The 24,369-nt window shown below is 36.4% G+C and overlaps 2 protein-coding genes across 3 annotated transcripts in view; one reads left to right on the top strand and one right to left on the bottom strand.

The window, feature by feature from the left end:
• The first annotated feature begins 1,706 nt into the window (after positions 1-1,706).
• Positions 1,707-23,750, top strand: mfge8b (milk fat globule EGF and factor V/VIII domain containing b). 2 transcript variants are annotated; one of them, XM_082159065.1, is made up of 10 exons: positions 1,707-1,923; positions 9,522-9,647; positions 9,779-9,910; positions 16,175-16,288; positions 16,524-16,705; positions 16,785-16,940; positions 17,370-17,514; positions 18,716-18,918; positions 20,827-20,982; positions 22,106-23,750. In XM_082159065.1, the coding sequence occupies exons 1-10, from the start codon at positions 1,842-1,844 to the stop codon at positions 22,247-22,249; spliced, it is 1,440 nt and encodes a 479-aa protein (XP_082015191.1). In that variant the 5' UTR covers positions 1,707-1,841; the 3' UTR covers positions 22,250-23,750. The 2 variants fall into 2 exon arrangements, with proteins under 2 accessions (XP_082015191.1, XP_082015192.1); XM_082159066.1 differs by having other exon boundaries at positions 1,708-1,923; positions 18,734-18,918.
• The window catches only part of cUnh15orf40 (chromosome Un C15orf40 homolog), a 149,961-nt gene continuing 130,432 nt past the window's right edge, over positions 4,841-24,369 (bottom strand). Inside the window, exon 5 of the mRNA XM_082159071.1 lies at positions 4,841-5,872. The gene's annotated coding sequence lies outside the window, so the exon portion shown is untranslated. The remainder of the gene's footprint in view (positions 5,873-24,369) is intronic.

Genomic DNA, 24,369 nt, shown 5'->3' with positions numbered 1-24,369 from the left:
ATTATTACTTCCCGTAAGTGCCATAAATGAAACTCAGTTAGTCACTCTAAGTGACGCTAAATAATGTGGATATTTTGTAAGACAACCAGGATCTTAAATGTCTGATGTTTAAAATCCAGCTCCATGATTTGCCCACAGCCGACATCCATTATGTTATTAGAGATTAGTGGCTCCACTGGAGGAAAATTAACCTCACTTTATGTTCAATCAAATCAATTGGGGCCGGCTAAAGTGTCTGTGGAGAAGCATTTAGACACGAGCTCTTAGGGCCCCAGCAACAGAGCCAAGAGAGACATTAACAAGCTATTTTTCATTATGCATAAAATAGAATCTAGTGGTGCATGAACAATTGGTATCCTTAAACGTTTTGACTTTGTGAAGTCCTTGTTTGGGGTTAACTAATAGCATCTCTCTTTATTTTTTTTTAGGTTACTCTATCTTCCAGTTTAAATTGTCTAGCATCTTTTCATGTTGCTATATACATTACAGGCAGGATACTAAAAAAAGCAAGTTTTCAGCAAAGAACATCACCAATTGACCAACACCCACACTTTGCATCGACCTGCATGCATAAATGCATCTTTTCCAGAGCAACACACCCACTACCTTAACCCTTTCAAAGCCCAAATTACTGCTTTTGCATGAATGCAGCAGTTGTTTATGTCACAACAATCCGGTTTAACTCGCTTTTCATTACTGTTATGAAACTACAAAACCATTTATCTTCATTTACATAATTTAACAGCATGAAGTTAGGCTTAGATGAGCTTTAAAGGGATAGTTCACCCAAAAATGAAAATTCTGTCATCATTTACTCACCCTCAAGTTGTTTCAAACCTGTATGAATTTCTTTTTTCTGCTGAACACAAAAGAAGATATTTTGAAAAAATGTCTGTAACCAAACAGTTGATGGACCCCATTGACTTCCATAGTATTTTTTTTTTCCTGGAAGTCATTGGGGTCCATCAACTGTTTGGTTACCGACATTTTTCAAAATATCTTCTTTTGTGTTCAGCAGAAAAAAGAAATTCATTCAGGTTTGAAACAACTTGAGGGTGAGTAAATGATGACAGAATTTTCATTTTTGGGTGAACTATCCTTTTAAATAAACACTTCTAACATCTTCAGAAGCCTTAATGAAGAAAAAAAAATGAAAATGAAGATGAAAATGAAGATTCTGTCATAATTTATTCATCCCCCTATTATTTATAGCTGAACAGAAACACAGCCTCATTCACTTTCATTGAACGGAAAGTAGATAGAATAAGGATAAACTGTGACCATAACGTCATTTTCCATTAACATCTTTGCAGCAAGCACATAACGTTCCCCTAAAGTTCTTATTTGGTTTCAGCTTTTCTGATTCTAATCTTCCCAGAGCGTTGCTAGGGATAAAACGATCGCTAAATTGACTTTCTGATAACCTGATATGGTCAGCTGGGTCCTTTTGTATGAGAAAGAAAGTTTTACAGGTTTGTAACGACATGAGGGTGAGTAAATATGTTTCTTTTTTGCTGAACTATCCCTGTAAACAGCTAAATGCCAGAAACCACCAAATGTTTTCTCATTCAGCAAACCGTGATGCTTTGTTTACAGTATCAAGTCAATCAATAGCAGAGCACCGTTATTCGAACTAATGACTATCCGAGGGGCGGGGTCATGCGCGGGGCCATTTGTTAAAAACAGAATGTAATTGGCTGAGAGCAGAGATACACGTGGGAGCGCACATATTGTCCCTCTCTCGCTTCTAATCTTGCCCGTAGTCATAACGGCGAACGGATTCACACCGAACGACTCTTGAGACCGACGAGAAGTTGACCGAAGAACTACACTTCGGCACCATGAGAACTTTCCCAAGCTTATTTGTTAGTTTCCCACTTTTTGCGGCGTGCTTTCTTGCTGTTTCAGTCTTCACTGCGAGCGGTAAGTGTTTTTGTTTTCGTCTGAGCGCTACAGAGACATTACAAAGCAAGTTACAGTCTATGGTCATTATTTAGTTGAGGTCAATTTTTAATTGTCAAGGCACCAAAACAGCTTCTTTTCTGTATATTTTTATTTTAGTATATAGCCTATGATATACTGGAGTAATGAATGAATGAATGAATGAATGATGCTTAGTGTCCATTCTTACACTATCGTTTTGTAAATAAGTCTTGGCGGCTTCACGTCATGAAAAGTCCCTGTGGACATCTAGTTGATGTCTCTCTTGGACCAAAATTTACATTATTTTCGTTCATACTTGCGTCTAACGCCTTTGGCTCTCTGCTTTGTCCTTTTATTGTTATACTAGTGTATACAAAACACCATGTCCTGATTTCAATCCATTACCAGTGACCTACAGGCTTTTATAGCTGCATGGCGAGATGTGGAAGAGCATTGGGCACTTATTTCATGCCTTGACAACTCATGTGTGCTAAGATTTTTGACAGCATGTCTAAATTAATTTCCTCCATATCCTCTGCACAAAATAGATAGATTTTGTGTACTTCAGTCTTGTTCGGTAATGTCTATATTTAAATAGTTTATGTCTAAACAAATGATTTGCCCTATTAGTCATTTTTATTCCCCACTAATGTTCTTCTCCGTTTTAAGAACACACTTCTCCATCTGCCGTTGAGCCCGGTTGAGCCTCAGGCCGTGATATGGCTCCAGTCTGTAGGTGTGGCTCACATGACCAAATCACTGAATCACTTCCCATGAATGTGGCCACTTTAATACAGTACGCTGTGGAGCCCAATGAGGCCAGGGCACTTCCTGCCACTAATGACCAGTGCAGCAGGACAGGTTTACGCAAACTTCGGAAAAATCATCCTCTTTCCCGCAGAGTTTCATTAGTGTAAAGTTGACTGCTTCCAGAGAGTTTCCACTGTCAAAGCCTTTTCTGTGGAGTTTTCAAATGGCTTAGTTGTCGCCTTATTGGTCTTCCTTTTTCATACTTTGTGTGATGAAATTGGCATTCTTTGATATTTTAGATGCAGTTAAACAAACAAAAAAATGAATCCAGTTTCGCTCATCTTCATGTCTTTCCAAAGCCTGTGTGATTTCCTTATTCCATGGAACTGTTTTCTATTCAAGTGAATGGTGACTTGGACAAAAATCTCCATAAAAGTGGTCCATATGGCTTGTGCACTATATTCCAACTCTTCTTAATCCATATTATAACTTTGTTTGAGAAGAAGATACAAATTTAACAGTTATACACTAATCTTCTCTGGACAGCTCTCAAAATGTATTCACATTCAAACTTGCATATTAAAATGTGGCACACCTGGTTTGATGTAAAAAATGCCAACCATCATTAATACTAACGGATCTAGTAACAGATCACAAGGCACATATTCAAGTAGCATTAATGAGATTTTCAGTGAAGAATGACTTCGATATCTGTCTGTTCCTCACACAAAGCTACATATGGACTTAAAAGGCTCGGAATATAGTCATATGGACTACTTTTATGACACTTTTAGGTGCGTTTCGGTGCTTGACGGCTGCTGGTCACTATTCACTGGCAAATGTATGCAGAAGAACAGGGTCAACAACATCATGCCTAACGGAAGGATGTTTCTTCTGTTTTTGACGGAAGAAAGAAATCATACAGGTTTGGAATGTCACGAAAATGTTTCAGTTTTGAGTGAACTATCCCTTTAAATGTTGAGAATTGTTTGTCTCGCTTATCGGATTGAGAAGGTAAACAGCTTTGGATGGAAGTTGCACTCTCAAGCTGATCTAAGATCAACACTCATCCATCAAAATCTTACCCTCATTAGTAAAAACTGCTTAATATCAGCAAATAAGGATTTTATCAATGCAAAAAAACCACAAAAAAACACATAACTCAGGCCTCTCAGGTCAGCTGACGGCGAGTACTCTAATTATAGCAACCACACAGCCTCCTGCTTTTCACTCGCTCTCTTTTGCACGAATGTGTTTGCAAGTCGTTCAAAAGCTGCCGTGTGGCTCGTGCCATCTGGCAGCGGGGTCTTCCCCTCCGGGAATGGGCTCATTTGTCCTGACGACTCTAGTTCTAATAGCAGTCCAATGAGGGCTGATCCTCCTGTGATTAATTTTCAATAAGCCCTAATCAATGTTTCATTCATAGGCAGCGCAACATGGCATTTCTCATATGATTTCGCTCCATCTTGGTCTCATGCTCCATTTTCCAATCTGCTGCATTGAATATTTAAAATCACTTATTCCAACACTTCTCTAGAAACTTTTGTCACCAGAATTGGAACAAATAAGCTTTGCTGCTTGCATGATAAAGGTCTATTTTGTATCTTTGGCTTGAGTGTAAAACATGTCAAAATATTATGCATTTGCATTATCGCATTTCCAAGTAGGATTAATATAAGCCTATTTGCGTTGCCTTGCTTAGAGAATGGCTGTTTTCTGTGTACGTCAGAGTGTATTTTTAGACTTGGTGGGATATTTTTAAGAACAGATTGCTGTGGTGTTCTGGAGAAATGCCTTTAGATTATAGAAATCTCACCTGGAGATGCAAGCTCACTGACAGTTTACTTTAAAACAACAAAAAAAGCAGTTTATTGGTCCAAGAACAGGATGTTTCTTGTGTGCACACCATATCTTTATGGGTCATTTGCTTGGTCATTAAGAGGTGCAAACTGAATGCCTCAGTGCATTGATCTGTTCTGGGAGTTTATGAGATTCAGTGACGTAGGAACACAATGTTTGGAACACCAAGTTCCCCTGGGCTGTGTTAAGGCATCTTAAATGATGTGTGAATGAGCACATAGCTGAAAAAACACATTGAATTGTAACACGCACCATTAATGTGGAGTTTTCCAGGACACCTTTAGGCGTAAAGTGTGAACCCGTAAGTTCTAAGGCGGTCTTAAAAGGTAAAGTAACACTTTAGGCATCTAAATATACATGAAGGTTGTAACACTTAGGCTTCTAAATATACATGAAGGTATGAAGACATGAACACAAATCAGCACCTATAGACACCTATTTTTAACAACTAAAAAGGATCTGTTACTTTACTTGGATGTTGTATGGATATTTCAATTCTTACAGGGGCATTGTTTATTTATTTATTTATTCTTTAACTTTTCATTATATGTTGTCCACTTATAATGTTGGTGCTGTTATTACGAGTGCATAAACTATAGTTGTTTTGTTGCAGCTGCTGTGTCTTTTAGATGCCCCCTTCACATTTGATTAACTTTTACTGAAATATGCCGCTAAAACAGTTCTTTATATTGTGTAAATAGGGGTCAGTCTTAAATGATCATGGATCTTGTTAAAAATAAAACTAATCTGCTTTTTTCTAATGTTTGGAAGTTGGAACTATCAAAAGTTGGGATGTACAATATATTGGTATATCAGCTATTTGAAAATGTTTTTGTTTTAAATATATTTATTTAATTATTTATTTGTTTTATAATTTATTTGTATCTGTCAATATTGGAGATTTAATTCTGCATGCTCATTTCCCCTATATTTTTTTTATTTTAGAAATTATTACCTTTACCATCTTGTAATGCTCACTTGAAGTTAAACTTTAAAAACACTACTGTTGTACTGTTAAAGGGATAGTTCACCCAAAAAATGAAAATTTTGTCATCATTTACTCTCCCTCAAGTTTTTCCAAACCTGTATGAATTTCTTTCTTCTGCTGAACACAGAAGATTATATTTTGAAGAATATGGGTAATCAAACCATGGACCCCATTGACTTCCATAGTATGGAAAAAAAATACTATGGAAGTCAATGGGGGTCCGCCAACTGTTTTGCTACCAACATTCTTCAAATTATCATCTTCTGTGTTCAGCAGAACAAAGAAATTCATACAGGTTTCGAACAACTTGAGGGAGAGTAAATGATGACAAAATTTTAATTTTTGGGGGAACTATCCCCCCAAATGAAAATCCAGTTTTCATACTGTACATTAGGCCTATATACAATTTCAGTTTACAGTATATTTCGTATACAAAAAAAAAATACAAAAAAAATATATATATATCCATATACCATTTAAGATTTTACAGGAAGTCCCTAAAGTACCAGTATCAAGCAGTATCAAGTAATACCAGAAGAAAGATTTTTAGCACCAAATTAGCTGGTGTGAGACTCATGCACTGCATTGTAAGCTTGCATTTCCCATTGTTTTATGAATCATCTAGAATCAAACTGGAGATTCAGCATAGCTGTGTTATTGCATTTGCATGCACTCACATGCACATGTGCGGTGTTTTGGTTGTCCTCCAGTCTGTTGTTTTTGTTTTGCACCTGTTCCTAATTCCACAGTCAAGGGTTCTTTTGTTGGCCAAGTGTACGTGATCCGCTCAGCAGATTGTAGCTGAATGACTCCTCATGCCGATGACTCATTTCTAAAGCCCTTCCCTACTTTTAAACGTTATCACTAACTGTATAATGGTTGTGCTTGTAAGATTGCAGATCAGGTCATGCTTCTTTTTGAAATGACTGAAGTAACGTCCCAGATACTTGAAATGAAAGAGTGAGTGAGTGGTTTTTTGGTTTTGAATGGTTCTTTTATTTACAGTTTTGAACTGTTCATTTTGGTTCTTTTAGTTAGTGTTTTTCTGGCAAACCATAACCATAATAGTCGCACATCAAATGTGTTATTGGACAGTTTACTTCAAGTTGTTCCAAAAGTTAAAGCTGAAATGTGTTATTTCTGTCTCACCAAACTGAATTGCAAAAATATTGTTTTGTAACCGGCCAGCCATTGGTTCCGACCTTTGGTGCCCCAAAGTCATTCCAAAATTTTCATTTTGGGGTGGAATCTCCTTTTAAGCCTGCACACTTTCAGTATCAGGGCAGTCAAAATGATGTTGTTTTTATTATTATTATTTTTTACCATATTGGGACTAGGTCAATAGCAACATAGCACGTTGGTTATTACTCATTTTCTGAGCTGGCTCGGCGCTGCCCTGCTTGTTTTTTCAGGGGCACAATTGCCTGGCCAAACTCCTTTGCTTCTTTTTTTTTTTGTCTCTGTTTTCATGGCTCATTTGTGAGAGAGCAGCGAACACTCCCACAATTGCCTGCCTATACACGTTTAACTCGGAAAAAGACCATGTGATATGCTATAGTGCCTATCTATCCAAAAGCCTGTGGGAATAATCCGCTCTCACTTCCATTTCAGAGCTTTTGCTGATCAAAAGGCCAGCTCAGCTGATGAGACGCTGATCAGATGTTTCACTTCATCAAACAGCTTTGCAGTCAGCTGATGTGTTCAGTTCTGTCTATTGGCCTTCCAGAACGTATTAGGCCGACATTGAGCTCTCTGACAGTTAAACCAGGTATAGCTGGTGTGAGATGAGATGATACATCATGATGTGTCCTGACATTTACTGTTATCCACCCTGTTTAGTTTTCATACATATAATCTCAGGTATAGTTTAAAGGAATGGTTATACTCAACCTAATGATGTTCCAAAGCTGCATGCTTTTATTTAACTATAGGTGATAAAAAGAGATAAAGGTGGAAGACGTAGAAGCAGACAATATAAAAAGTACATAAGGGGAATCCAGCAACACTTGTGGTAAGGGGAACTTTTAATAAATTTGGTCTTTTTCAGAATTTACCAAAAGGCGATAGGCAGGATGTTTATGCTGCTCTTTTCCATAAGATGAAAGTGATGGCTATAGAGGACTAGTGTCACTTAAACATAAAAATAAAAGACATTTTATTTACATTAATTCATGTTTAAAATAATAATTAAATATAACTATAAACTAATTTAATAAATAATTTTGAATAGACAGACATATTTAAAATAACTAATTTAATTCATTTGTAATTAATAAATTACAATGATTATTAATTCAAATAAAATTATTAAATTATATTTAAGGGCAACTTTAAAATACACATTTACTTTTATTGTATGGAAAAAGAGCAGCTTGGACATTTTGCTAAAGGTCTTGTGTTCCACAGAAGAAAGAAAATCACATGCGTTTGGAACAACATGAGGGTGAAAAAATCCTGGCACAATTTTTATTTTGGTTACTTATCTTGTTAGAAGTAAGAGTTTGGCCACAATGTGTCCGTGTCAGCACCTTGAAAAGCGGGCAAAGACATTCCATGCAGATGTTCAGCAACAGTTTCTGTTCAGAGTTTCCATTTCTCTGGAAACACTAGCATAACTGTGACTAGCTATGAATTGTTTAAAGTTATTAATCTGCAATGAATTACTTTCACTTCTCGACTTCTCTTGTCAATTTCATCGTAACCGTTCGGCAAGAACAACTTGTTGACCCAGTGAAACCAAGTTTAGGCTATCCATAGACCGTTTCTGTTCCCAATGGAGTTCTCTGTGCTAATCAGTGATGGATGGGTTTATTTGAGTTCTGAACAGTTTGTTCCAGGAAGATTATATCAAAGATGTTAGGCAATTCCCAAAAAAATTTCCAGCACTAAAATTGGTTTCTTTGAGAAGAGCAAAGGGAATTGTGCTTTCAACCTTCTGGTATAGCGTGAAAAGGAGGATGCATTCCATTCCAAAGATAAACATAGCAATCGTTTGGATAAGAAGGTTTCTTTTTATGCAGGCCAGGGCTTTATCCTTATCCCAGAAGCTCCAACCCTGAGCATGAAGGCCGATGCCTTTTGTCACAATTAGAGGAGATTGTTGGCCAAATGATGTCTTGGGCGCGAAAAAAGTTCACACGGTTGAATCCTGCGGTGGAGCTGCTTCAAACATGTGCTAATTATCCTTTTGAGTGCTGTTCACCTCGAATAAACTCTGCTGAGTGTCTCCGTTGTGGTATTTTGGATTGGCGCCAGGGGAGGACACAACGATGCGCAGGAAGTCTCTCAGTGAGGTGTCATTTACAGAGTTATGGGAAGCCAGCACAGACTGTGGAAAGTTGTAACTTGGCAAATTCAAGGCCTATATATATATATATATTGCGTTGTATTTATTACGTATTTATTTATTTGCATTTAGAAGTTTAGGATTTAGGAGTTTCTTTATTCAATAACGCATTTTGTTTTCTTCTTCTTCTAAACTTCCATGTGCATTTTCAACATATATTTCCATAATTTTTCCTCTGTGCTTTGTGATCCTACGTAACATCCTGACAAACCATTTCTCTATAGACCCCAGGACTGCAGTCCTCAAAGAAATTTCTAGTTTTTTTGTAATGCTGCGGCCTCGTCAGCAATTTGGGTTGTGTCCATCCCATCCGGCTCTAATAAAAACATGACCAAACTGTGAACCCAGTGGCTGTTTTCCTTTTGGAAAGAAACGAAAATCTTAATTATCGGTAATGCCCCATCGGAAAACTTCTGATGGCAGTGAATTACACCCAAATGAGCCTCATTCACAAAACACATGATGAATAATTTTTCAATTGAAAATTCATGTTGTATTGATTTGAATGTGACAATTTATTCCAATACATTTTTTATAAATGATTTACACAGACGTTCATTCTGCTCATGTTTAATAAATGAGGGCCATTGAGTTTTGGAAGATTTTGTCTATAATGAATGTAAAATCAAATCCACTGTCTTTGTCTTTTCTCAGCTGACTACTGTGAAGTAAATGTGTGTTTGAACGGAGGAACCTGTGTGACCGGTGCGGGAAAAGATCCCTTTATCTGCATTTGTAATGATGGCTTCACTGGACACACCTGCAACGAGACAGAGATTGGTAAATATAAATAACTGATTAGATTGTTATGTGGGGGAAAAAAAGGTTTAGTTAAGGAGCTGTATGTGCAAAGGTTACTTGTATCCATTTCAGCTGAGGCAGATCTTTTCTCACATGACCTTTGCTCTCAGGGCCCTGCAACCCTAACCCCTGTAAAAACGATGGTGTCTGTGAGATCATCGCCAACTCCCGCCGAGGAGACGTCTTCAGCGAATACGTCTGCAAGTGTTCAATAGGCTTCGATGGAATCCACTGCCAGAACAGTGAGTCGCTTCTATTCAAACTGTTGGATCTTTTTCATTACAAACGTGTTGGTGGTTATCAGGTGTCACCATTGAGAATTATGACACACTTGATTGTTGTGAAATACAATTTACATGAGGACAGAGATCACATTTGTATCCAAATGGTAATTAATTGACAAAGAACAAACCCAAATGGCAAATTGTACCTATAAACTGCATAAATCATCTGGATTTAGTCAGATTTACTGAATAGAATTGCCAATAGTGTAGCGATGCACACAAGTCAGCACTGCTTGCACATAAGTCACTTTCAATTCAAGCAACTTTCTATTGGTCAACTTGGTGAATTTGTGTGTTGTTGTTCAAAATGGATTCCTATTAAAATGACTTCTAGACTGGATTTCACCCATACAATTTTGCTGAGCAAAGAGTAAATGTGACCACACCCTAACAGTGAATAAGTTGCTATTCAGATATTATTTTGCTTTAGAAAAGCCAATATTGTAAAAGATTTGTAAATAATAGGATTATAGTGCATTTTTAATGTGTTCAACTTTGAGTATGAAGCAAAATAGTCTCAGGTCTGAAACCTACGCTTAAGCTGTATCTGTGAGCAGGCTGAATGTTGAATACTAGTTGACACATTTTATATTCACGCAAATTTGACTTTTTGAGGAAGTTTTTATTTGAAGTTATCATTTTTTTGCACAGCAAGGCGATTGCATCACATGCAGCTGTTCTCTTCACAAATGTGTGACTAATTATTTCACCAAGTACCGTGGTCTGTCAATCCCAAAAGCTCTCTGGATGTAATGAGGGCAGATGGTCGAATTTCCGCTATGTTAACAGATGCAAGTGTTAAGACAGCAGAGAACCGCTTCAGTCTCTGCTGTCGTCTGCCATTGGCTGATGGGCGAACAGTCCTACAGCCCTCAGCACAAAACAACACAACAAACAAACAGCCAAGTCATGACTGCATCTCACATTTTAGACAAATAACATAAGCATGATCCTAAATTGCAACACAATTGTTATCGAATCAACAGGACATGCATTTACAACCAATTTTACTTCCATAGTTGGCCTTATTTCTAAGTGAAACAAGATATTCAGTAAAAAATAAAGGAACTAAAAATAAATACATAAATGGGGTGGGTTTAAAAATAAGGGGGCTTGGTGATGTCGTGCATAAAGTACATTTAAAGATTACGAAGACAAACATTTGACTCTGGAATAATTTGAACTGAAGAGTAAAATCAGAAACATGTTCAAGCAGTTCGCAATCAAGGAATACTCCACATTTATTTATTTAATAAGCGATTGCTTATTATCTCATGTTGATGAATTATGACAGCGTTTACTTTTTGGTTTTACTTTGTAATATATTGCATGTTGCAAGAGTAGCCTACACATTTTAACCCTCATCTTTTTGAATGAGCAGCTGGAAGTAGTAAAGCATAGATATTTAAAAAATAAGAGTCTCAGTGTATCTCTGCTTATTTATAATTAAAAGTTTCTCAATACACATAAAATCTTTTTTTGATGAATATTGATATTTTGGTTACACAATCAATTGAATCTGCCATTTAATTCAATGTAAACTCTTGTAGCTTCTCTCTGGCCTGGTGCGTCATAAATTGGAAAGACTAAGAACGTTATTTAACACATTTAATATAGAGATTTTTCTTGTATCAGAACAATAAAACAAGTTTATTGCCATTCTTTAAGCATATTATTATCAGCAAAATCTAGTATCGTTCAACCTCTAATTCGAATGATACGTTAAATAAACCAATTTCAATACATATGTTGAATAAAACATCTTGAGTATGTGAGTAAAAGAATCTGAGATACATGATTTATTTTTGAATGGGTTTGTTCTGTATGGATATATGGCATTAATTTTATTTGTGCAGGCCTTAAAAACAAACTTCCCTGTGTTAAGAAACTATATTGGGTCAGTTTTGGTCAACTGTTATTCTCCCATTTTCACGGATTTGACAAGTAAACATTGTTTTGTGGGTAAGGAAGTAATCAGTGAGAAGAGAAAAAGATAAGCCAGAAGTCCTCACATAATTGAATGTTGCTTTTCCACGCTATACATTTAGGACAGCATGGATTATTTAGTTCACCACAGAGACTCTCTCACATTCTTTCTGATTATGGTGGATATTATGGCTTCAGTGCCAGCTTTCCCGCACTTGATAGCAGGGTTTTGATGTTTTGACTGGGTTTAGTATAGTATGCGGGCTCATCTTTAGAGTGCTGCTGGAATGTGGCTAGATTAGAAAGATGATGACATTGAATTGACTGTTTAAAAGCTTCTTAATCCCTCAGGGAGACGTCTAAGTCATGCTTGGATGATGGCGAAGATTGTGGAGTACGCAAACTCGTACACTGCATAGTTTAGTTTAGTGCCAAACATAGTGGCAGCACAAATTAAAATATGACTGTAGCCTTGCACACCCACACTGTCGCACACTGGCCCTGTTGCTGGGGTAAAATGCAAGTGGAGGAGGTAAAGTAAATGAAGTCCGCACACATCCTCGGCTCTCAGCTGGCAGAAATGTTTCACTGACAGCATGAAATTGGTCTGAAAGCCCTGCAGGAGGCCATGAAATCTGTGTCAAAAGCTTTTATGCAGTGGAGCACTGGTCACATTAGCTGTGGTGATTGAAATAGAAACCCGCTGTAGGGTTTAAATGTAGAGTCAGTGCCTCTTTTGTGTGTCTGCAAGTAAGTCGAAGAGTTAACGAGAGCTCAATTCTTGCATCTGAAGCTAGCTAGCGTTTTTGCCATTACGGTGTAATTTCCCTATTTTCCACTGAATAAGAGCTTGATTTCTCACTCAAATTTCCCACCTCTAATTGCTGTATTTTTCTCAACTAGTGTCTCTGTTTTCTTTTTTTTCCTCACTAGTCTTTTTTGCCAGTGCAGTCAAGGGATTTTAATGGCTGTTTAGAGCTTGAGCGTAAAGCATTCTTCTCAAACTGTGATCCACAGTTATTTTAGCATTATTTATATACTAGTATATTTATTCATATTTTTAATTATATTCTATCTTTGTATAATCTATCTGTATATTTTCAGTTTTCATTTGAATTTCAGTTTAAATTTGGTATTTAAAAAAAAAAAAAAAAATTATGTCAAGTCAAGTATATTTGTATAGCGCTTTTCACAATACATATTGTATCAAAGCAGCTTCACAGTATTAAATTAAAATAATACAACAAGGTTTGTTTCAAGTGGAATATATAGATTGATAAAATTAAATTAAATATCCCCAACTGTGTGCTGTGTGCTATGTGCTTAATTTTAGTTTCTAATTTTCGTATTTCTATTCAATTTAATTTAAATATTCATATTTATTTTATTTCAGCTTTTTCAATTAATGAAAACTATTTTTTAATAGTTTTAGTTTAATTTTAGTTAACAATTACAACACTGGTCCACAGACCATGGCTGATGAAAAATGCATAACATTATCTCATCAATGTTTTTGTTGTTTGTTTCACTTAACTGACTGTACTTATGGGTCTTAAACTTCTTAGTTAGAGACTTATGGGTCTTAAACTTCTTAGTTAGAGGTTATTTAGCAAAATGTCCACAGCTTATTCTGGTCAAGAACTGCCCACAGGAAGAGACTGTATGATGGCAAGCAGGTATAGATTATGCAGAAAGTGAATAAATAAGCATAATGGTGCTGCAATCTTTATGAACCATTGTTCAAAAAACACAAGAAAAAAAGTGGAAAATGTCTATACACTCTTTTTGTTCATAGACTCAATGTGTAGCTACTGTATTATAGGGAGGCCATTTCAAGACAAGATTACTGAATCAGCAAGTCATAAAGCTTTCCTTTGTTCCTTCCCAGCGTGCTTCAGTCTTTTCTCTTGGATGCCCCAATTTCACTGTCACACATGGAAGTAGAGACCTGCTGACTTTGCATTTTATTGATTTGGATGATGTGGCAACTGACATAAGATTGCATTTCACATTATGTAGCTAGATATTGATGTTCTCAGAGTAATACAATACACTTCTGTGTTAAATGGCTTCTCTGTTCAGTGCTTCAATAGCATTAGAATAGGAATAACGGTTAGCATTTTGCGGAACTTGAACTAAAAGGGTCTCAAATCTTAATGCTAGTATTTGGTCGAGTGCTAAATCTCATCTTAGTTGGCAACCCTGTAGTTCTCAGCAGGCTAAATATTAAAACCCACTCAAGTTTTAAAAATTAATTAGCAAATTAGCTTCATAGCGAGTTCATAATGATGCAGTTAGTGTTCCGTAGTTGACATGAAATGCTTTAGGAAAGATGACTTCCAAAAGCATTGCTAATTAGCTTGTTAGAGGCTAGACAGCTAAACACCTCTCTCGGAAGGTCCGAGAGTCTCCCTCATCTTGATAGAATTATATACAATATCCCGAGCGAGCGAGCAAGAGAGAAAGCCTCTTTCCACCTGTTATTAAGATGCGTTTTATGGTGAACCGATGACAAGTGGTCAGCCATTGGTCAGGTGCATTACCGTTGCATCTGGTATTATCACGCGTTTCAAATGCGACTTTTGTGACCACTTGCAGATTTTGTCATTTTTTTCACAGAAATTAGTTTTTGCAGGGAGTGATGTCTAGCATTTGGGTAGTTGTCTATGGTAAAAAAAATGTTGTGCTTTTTTAATCACATCACATAATTAGTGCTTAATACGAATGCAAATTTGATCAACTAGGTCACTCTAAGTCAGTGCAACACGAGTCGACTGTGACCGCTCTTTACACCTATAAGGGAAGTGTCGCTCGCTGACCTCTGGAGGTTTGGAAGTGTTTCAGTATGTCTGAGCACTGCGTTGGCACTGGACCGCTGTGACCGGTCGCACTCAGTCACGCTCCATCTGCACACGCCAGATAATCCCCCTGAATTCCTTCAGGTTTGCTGGAATGTTCTATTCTTTTTTTTGATTGGTGCCATTTTACATCTGAAATCCATGATTGTTTTTTTCCCCTCCACAACATATACTGAAGACCATTATACACCATTGCACTGAGTCATCATGTTGACCGTTTAATCATTCCGAAGCATGTTGGCGATTTGACGTAGCCCTGTTGCTCATAAGTGGATTAGGAACTTCAATAGGTCTGCTGTCAGATGGTATATCCTCTTACTGAACGACTGCAAAGATCCAGTTGTGCTATGATTATGTTGTGTCATATATGTGGGTTTTCTTAATATGCTCTCAATTCAGGTCACAGAACATATTAACTTGAAAACCTTATGACAAGACTAGTTCTTGACCTTGATTTAATACCTACCTCCTGGACACCTGCTGTTAACTGAATGACACAAATACTTCTTACTGGATGAGCAAACGGTTCTTGGAACAGCAATTTTTCATGACTGTATACATTAAGAAAAATCCATGTTCTTCACATAGCTGTCAAAACCAAAAGTCCAGCTGGAATTATTAATGCGATGCACATGTTCTCGTACTGAGTACTTAGTTGGTACTGTATAGCTAAACAAACTCTACAATAAAATGAGAAATATTCTATTTGGAAAAATGAATTCCACAAAAACAATCTAAACGCATCCATCCATAACAAATATATATATATATATATATATATATATATATATATATATATATATATATATATATATATATATTTGTGTGTTGTTTTGTATATTGTTGTTTATCATTTAAAACCTGAACAAATGCATTTTTGTTCCATGTTTTTTTTTGTTTTTGCTTGGAAAAAACGTTCTTTACATAAAATCAAACCAAGTGCCATTTATTTTAATTCAGTGATATACATTTGTATGTGTGGCTCACATTTCTAGATCATTTTTAGGTCAACTACATTGTCCTTTTTTTCAGATGAGATATTTTTTAGATGTTTTTTTGTTTGTATTTTAACAGCTTTAATTAGTGTTTTATTTGGTGACTCATGTTTGCATAACGTAAACCATTAGGTCACAAAAATAAATGTGTCTTATCAAAAGCAGGACATCAGAACCCCCCCAAAAGCTGTAAAAAAAAATACTTTTCTATGTTCTGAACTTAACAGGCAGACATTTTTACAGAATAAATATGTATATTAGATAAAATTATCTTTTGAAACAATGTTTCTGTAGATAATATATTTTATTTACCTCAGACCTTGTAGAATTTGCATGTAGTTAGTGAGCGCCACCTAGAGGTCACAAAGCTTTGTTTTTTGATAACTTTAGGCTTTTCCAGACCAGTTTTGATTAGCTTTACAGAAACCTTATGATTCCTGCAGATGTGAACGACTGTGCCGGCCAGCCCTGTCAGAACGGAGGCGTCTGTCGAGATCTAGATGGCGATTTCACCTGTAAATGTCCCTCACCCTATGTGGGAAAGCACTGCCAATTGCGTAAGTAGGACACTGCCAGCACACACATGTCCGGCTCTTGGACGCAAACTGTTTTTCACTTTATTTCCTCCACATATTTGGCTTTTCAATTGGTAACTAAATTCAGCACACAATGTCTGTGTCTCTCCCCTGTGAATGTGGTCATCATACTGTTTATCCATCTGTCTGTCGCCCAGTAAGCCTGTTTGTCTCCTGAGTGCTTGAATGTTTGCTAATATCTGGCTCTGGTTCCCAGGATGCATCTCTCTGCTGGGAATGGAAGGAGGAGGCATCGCAGAGTCTCAGATCTCCGCCTCCTCGGTGTACTACGGCATTCTGGGACTGCAGCGCTGGGGACCCGAGCTGGCCCGACTGAATAACAAGGGACTTGTTAATGCTTGGACCTCTGCGACACATGACAAGAACCCCTGGATAGAGGTAAACTAGTATGTTCAGTTTGGACCCAAAATATGATCTATATTTACCCAAACTTTACCCATTTAATCACTTATTTTAGATCAACCTACAGAGGAAAATGCGTTTCACTGGCATCATTACCCAGGGTGCCAGTCGCATGGGCACATCCGAGTTCATCAAAGCCTTCAAGGTGGCGTCCAGTTTAGATGGGCGAACCTACACCATGTACAGACCCGAGGGCCAAAGCAAAGACATGGTGATGATTCAGTCATTTATTTTATGTTTGTGTTTATTGGTGTTTATTCAACTATGGGCACTTTTGGTCAGTATATGTGAAATATGTGAAAACTAATGTTTTTTTGAACATTCAAGCATGAACACCTATTCTAGTAGACCCCACAAACAAAATCAAGACTTTGAAAAAGTGCGTAATAGGTCCCCTTTAAACATGTAATAATAATTAATAAAAAATAATAATAAAAAGATTACAAGTCTGGGTCCTGGACAAGGGTAAACAATAGGATTAATAGGCATTTGAACATAACAAATTGTTATTCCAAAATGTTATTCCTGGAACATAACAGTGGCGAAATATATTCACTCAATTAGTATTCATCAAGTTTTTCATAACCTGTAATTTATAATCTCTGAGTAACTAATAAATGTATACATTTCTGTTCTCCAGATCTTCATTGGTAATATTGACAACGATGGGACAAAGACCAATTTGTTTGAGCCTCCAATCATAGCTCAGCACATACGAATCGTTCCTGTTGTGTGTCGTAAAGCCTGTACTCTGAGACTGGAGCTGGTGGGCTGTGAACTTAACGGTAAAGTCCCAGCAATATTTTGGAATGTTTATACATTCTTATGAATAGATTTATGGGAGCCAAAAGACAAAACAACTCCACTAGAATATGGTAATTCTGCTGTGGTTTTATGGAAGAAAAAGTGAGTAAGCAGCATCACAATTTGCACTATTTCCTGCTCCTCTTCGTTTGTGGTGGAGTCGAGGACCGCAGTCTATTGGCTGAAGGAACAAAGTCACATCTCACCAAACTGGGACTCTAGCCAGTAAATGTTCTGAGCATAAAACTCTCAGATTTTGACTTATTTAGCACATGTGACACAATTTTGAGCTGCTTATAGTGATGATGAATCACACTGGCAGAAAACAAGAACGAAATGTACTAAGCACATACCACACAAATTAACCAATGTTTAAGAAAGATGAAGTCTTTTCATAATGTATTTATTTTAATTGATATTATATTATTATATTTTAATTTATATATTGACCATTTATTTTATATTATATTATTTTCATGTTATGGCCAATAAATAAATTAAACTTACATTAGTAACAACTTTACATTAAATTAACATTTATAAATTGGTAAATTAATTTCTTATAAATTGTTTAATTTATTATTAAAAAATATAATAAATAACATATTTTGCAATAAGAATAAAATAATTTAAAATATGCATACATTTTAATACATTAATAAAATTATATATTATATAATAAATTATTAAATTAATTTAAAAAATATTATTATAAAATTATGTATAATATTAAATGTACTTTACAATAATATACTATATTATTTTGTCTAAATGCATGAAAAAATGCATCACTACAAGAAAGTCTAATTTTTAATCGTTGAAATGGTGCAAATGTCTGTTTTATTCACAGTATTGCCCACTTCACTGTTCCATCTGTGTCTCTCAGGCTGTCCATCACAGCTGCATGCATGCTTCACACACCGCTGGCTCTCGCCTGCATGCGCTTCACACACACACACACACACACACACACACACACACACACACACACACACACACACACACACACACACACACACATCCCATCACACACAGCATTTTGCCACTCACCTGCATGAAACTTGCTCTCGATCCACTCTGAGCTGATGTGGTTTGTGCCGCTTGTGCTGACACGCTTCCCATCCATCTCTCTGCCACTTCTTGTCCCCGCCCCCTCCCTCTTTTTGTTGTCTCACTTCACAGTGTATTTGAACACGACAGGTTGCTCCGAGCCGCTAGGTATCAAGTCACGGATGATCGAAGACAGGCAGCTGACGGCTTCCAGCTCTTTCCGCACCTGGGGGATCGAGTCGTTCACCTGGCACCCACATTACGCTCGTCTGGACAAGCAGGGCAAGACCAACGCCTGGACAGCAGCCACCAATGACCGCTCAGAGTGGCTGCAGGTGAGATGACAGGCTTGTAAGGCTGTAAAGGGACAGAATAACGTCAAATATTTACAGCCATGTGTAATATCTAGAGTAATATTTATGCCTTTAGCTGAATTTTGTAATTAACAAGGAAAAAAATGCTCATCAAGTTTCAAGTTTGTTTTTATTTATATAGCACATTTAGAAACAGCAAACATGGCTGACCAAAGTACTGAATGAAACATAAGATACTGTAAAGAGACACATTCATGGTAGAAGCTCACAATTAATTAAAAGCTAAGGGAAAATAGTAGGTTTTAAGAGAAGATTTAAAAACAGTTAAAGGAACACTCCACCGTTTTTTGAAATAGGGCTTATTCACCTTCTTTCCTACATTTAGGTAGGTGGGCAAATGCATTTTTGTCTCAGTGCATGCATTGTTTTAGTTTGACAGGGTCGGCGCTAGCTTAGCTTAGCATAATGAATGGAATCCTTTGTTGCCAGCTAGCATGTCCTGAGTAAAAGTGATATAAAAAATTTAAAAAACCCACCTAATTACTTCTTGTGGCCTGCGTATTCACAACAAGTACAAATAGCGATGCAGATTAACACTAGACGATTTCCTATGCAGATATTGACTTGGGACTATATTAGGGGGAAGCACAGGTGAAGCACTGCTACTTGGGCGCAGAGATATCACGCCCAAGTAGCAGTGCTTCGCCTGTGCTTCCCCCTAATATAGTCCTTAATATACAAGTCAATATCTGCCAAGGAAATCGCCTAGTGTTAATCTGCATCACTATTTGTACTTGTTGTGAATACGCAGGCCACAAGAAGTAATTAGGTGGGTTTTTAAAAAAAATTTATATCACTTTTACTCAGGACATGCTAGCTGGCAACAAAGGATTCCATTCATTGTGCTAAGCTAAGCTAGCGCCGGCCCTGTCAAACTAAAACAATGCATGCACTGAGACAAAAATGCATTTGCCCACCTATCTAAATGTAGGAAAGAAAGTGAATAAGTCCTATTTCAAAAAACGGTGGAGTGTTCCTTTAAAGAATGTGCCAATCTGATGCCTAGGGCCGTCAATAGCAAAGGCTCAAGTCTGATCAAGACTGCGTTTATTTGATCAGAAAACACAGTACACACATTGATATTGTGATATTTTATTATAATTTAAAGTTACTGTTTTCTATTTTAATGTGTTTTAAAATGTAATTTATTCCTGTGATGGTAAAGCTGAATTTTCAGCATCATTACTCCAGTCTTCAGTGTCACATGATCCTTCAGAAATCATTCTAATATGCTGATTTGGTGCACAAGGAACATTTCTTATTATGTTTCAATTTAATATTTTTTTTGTGTGGAAATTGTGATACATTTAAAATAGGAATAGGAATTTTAAAAAACATTTATTTGAAATAGAAAATATTAACCATGTCTTTGCTGTCACTTTTGATTAATTTAATGGGTCCTTGATAAATAAATATATTAATACCTTTTTTTTTAAATCTTACTGGCACTAAACGGTATACATACGGTCATATACAGTGTATATATCACTCTGATGTTTTATTAAGTGGGAGTATTACCTGGATACTGTCCATGTTGAGCTCGAGTGTCTTCCTTTCTATTAATGTCTGGCACCATTTAAATGTTTGCATAGGAAATTCATTCATTCTTAATCGTTGCTTTGGGATCTTTGCACATTCACACATCGGATAACCTTTCTTAGGCTGAACGCAATTGGATCGCACCAATTTTTGATCTTGAAATTGAAAGCATTGTCCTGGGAGGCCATCATTTACACACCAATCCTCTCTTACAATTACACAATTACCAGGAGGCCAATAATGAATCTCTCATAGCGTGGATGATTATAACTAAATGCCTGTTTTGATGTAAGACCACATGCTGAGTTTTTCTTATCTGTCTGTTTTAAGGTGGATCTGCTCAGACCAAAGCGCATCACAGGGATCATCACGCAAGGGGCCAAAGACTTTGGCAATGTGCAGTTTGTGTCCGCCTATAAAGTAGCTCACAGTGATGACGGCAAGTACTGGACCATACTCAAAGACGACAAGACAAAAACAGATCAGGTTAGTTTCTAAAAAAGATTTAATGCCTCAATTTAAGTCAACATGAAATCAAAATTGACACTTTTGAGGATTTATGAATGCCAGTGAAGCGACGTAACTGACGCTGGTAGGTCACATGATAGTGACTACATTCATACATTCATACTACGCACAATCTTACAATAGAACATACTTTTTAGCACTCACAAGTACTCACAATAAGTACGTATTCAAAATAAGTACCTACTCAAGAGAATATGCGATTTTGGACACAGCCTATGTTATCTAGCTACTTTTGGATAAAGTCCCTTTCCACACATTAAAAGTTTCACTCAGGACACAAATGGATTGCAAATGTTGTTTCATTTTGATTTAAAATAATTTTTGATTTCATGTATTTAGTGGCTGTGATAGGTTACTAAAACTATTCAAAATTGTTTCTGTTAAATGAAATAAAGCTGAAGATATTATACTGTATGAAAAACTTTACTTAAAGTTAAAAATGTTACAAAAATGATAAATGATAAAATGTTTGTTTTTTTATGATTAAAATGACAAAAGCACATAACAAAATTACTAAACTGAATTTAAAAAAATTTAAAATGAAAAATGAAAATATAAAAATAAAAGCTAATTCATTTTTTTTATACTATATAAATAATACTAAAATAACACTGGCTGTAATGTTTATGTGTTCAACATTGGTCTACTTGTAGGATCAGTGAAGTTCAAAAACACAGATGCATTTTGATTAAAAAAATCACATTTAAAAATGTAAAAAATTAAAATCGAAACCTGTATGACTGACTTTCTACTATGGAACACGAGATGTTTTGAAATTTTTTTCCTCATAATGAAAATGAATGGTGACCAATATGTTGTTTCAACCCCAATGACTTCAATAGATGGACTAAAAAAAGTTGAAACATTCTTCAAAATATCATTTTGCATTATTTATTCTTTTGCGTTCCACAGAAGAAAGTGGTTTGGAACGACATGATAGTAGAATTTTTGATTGAACAGATTCCAAAGTTCCCTCACATCTTTTCAACCGTCATCTTGAGTAGATTTTGCTCTTTTTTCCCTATCCATCTGTCATGTCCTTGTCTCACCCCATCTTTCTTTTCTTCTGCTTCACCTGCAGATTTTCCCTGGCAACAGTGACAACAACGTGCACAAAAAGAACGTGTTCGAGCCCCCCTTCTACGCGCGATTCGTCCGCGTCCTGCCGTGGGTGTGGCATGAACGCATCACCCTGCGAATGGAGCTGCTGGGCTGCGATGAGTAGAACTCCTCCTCCTGCCTCTCCCTCTCTCTCTCTCTCTCTCTCTCTCTCTCTCTCTCTCTCTCTCTCTCTCTCTCTCCTTCTCCTCTTTTATACTTCCCTCCATTCCTTTTTCCTTCAACCACACCTGCACTGCCTCACTCTTAGCAACAGAGGGCACCATCACCACACGACTCTGCACTGCGAGGGGACTGACGTCACGGCGGCCGGCAGAAAACCAAGCTCAAACCCACAGTGTGAAGCGTTTAGCATTAAATGTTTTCTACTAACGCGAGTCTGACTGCAGTGGCCCTTTGAAGATGAAGTCAATGCTAATTTATATTAATGTTTATTTGCCCTAGATTAGGAAATTAGACATTAGGAAATTGCTTACTATAGCCGAAGTAAAGAATGACAACCAATTGGAAAGAAGTAATACTGTACATACCAAATTAGTCATAATTTATTTATTTTCACATGAATCGGTGTGTTAGTTTGGTTGTGAATGCAGTCAAGCTGTTTATCCTATGAAGTAGTTTAAATTTAGCAAATGATGAATCACAAAATATTGTTGTGCTCTGCGCTAATTTGTATAATGATACAATACGTTCTTCTTTTAAAACAATATTTGCTTTAAATCATCAAAAAAAATGTTAGACTAATGCATTTGTTTAAACCTCATCACACCTAAATATGAAATGTGACAGTCAATCATCTATTATTATTTGATCAGTTTTGTTGTAAATGTGATGCCTTGGCCAGAGCTGCCACGGATCTCAGGTGCAGTTGAATCAATTGCAGTGTGCTACTGAATTTAAATTTTTTATTTTATTCTAACATAAATCTGAAATACTCTTAAAAACCAAAGTGGTCTCATTTTTGCAAATGTGTAATCTGTTTAGTTTTTTACAGTATAAGCTTTGACGTAAACCGTCACTAGCTTGGTCGCATAATAAGATGCGGGGACGGGTGCGAATCTAATTTAGAATAATTTCTACGGTGGCACTGAATCTCTGATATGACCGTCCAATCTACATAATGTTTTCAAAATGATGCATTGTGACCCACCCCCCTCCCCCCCAACCCTTCCACTCGAATAAATTTACAATTTTGGGCTTGTGCAATATGATATAAGTATTAATATGAATTAATATTAATGGAGCTTTAAATATGGGCAGTATTTCTCTGAGATATTTTCTGAGAACAATTAAAGTGGTATTCAAGGTAACAAACACTGAAGTATATTCTAATAATCCAGCATGATTTCTGCATCTAGGCTGCATGCTTTTTCTTTCTTTTGGACTCTGTACCGATGTTAGCATTTGATTTTTCTCAGAAAGTTGACGCATTGATTCAGTGTGCTCTTTCAATGATACTTAAAAAAAAAAAAATTGTTTTAATGCCTCCATACTGTAGCACTTCTTGTGTTCAGATTGTTTAGACTAGATGCATTTCCTTAGTATATCTTTGAAATATTTTCTTCATGTTTTCAACTGTAGAAAGAAATAAAGAATATAAATATATACTTATTGCTTTTGAAACATGTGTCTTGTTATGAATTCTCCGTAGCATGCTGTTATATAATATTTATTTATTTATTATATAAGATCACTAATAATATATGACAAATAATTAATACAATTATTTTAACAATAAATTTAATATTTTATTTGATCGTTTAAGAAAATGATTTGAGGATTTTCTTGCATTATTATGTGTTTTGGTGATTGACTGGGGACATACTAATAGCTGCTCTATAGAGGCTTAAAGCAGGAAGGCAGGAGAGAATCAAGTGATAGTCTAAAGAATGGCAGGAAAACAGCAGTACCCGATGGGCAAAGCCAGGAAGGATTCTATTCTGGAAAAACAAAGCTATTTTGGATGAGGTATTGTGGCAAATATTTTGTCAGGAGCAAACTTTCTTTGCTTTCTAATAACATCTCTACAAAGGAAATCTCGCCTCGTCCGCCTCATTGCTTGACAGGTTTATGAGGGGTTTTCAATTGGGTCAACATTTTTAAAATTCACCCTCAATGTCAAAATCATCAGCATAAACAGAAGTATTACTAGAGTTTCACTGGAAGCTTGTTTGATGGAAACTGCCAAAATAAATCAAAAACCCACAAAACTGTGGCTGAATTCCT

Source organism: Leuciscus leuciscus, assembly GCF_965113295.1.
Source record: "Leuciscus leuciscus genome assembly, chromosome: 25".
In the NCBI taxonomy this organism is placed as follows: domain Eukaryota; kingdom Metazoa; phylum Chordata; class Actinopteri; order Cypriniformes; family Leuciscidae; genus Leuciscus; species Leuciscus leuciscus.
This window is presented reverse-complemented; position numbering and strand designations above follow the sequence as displayed.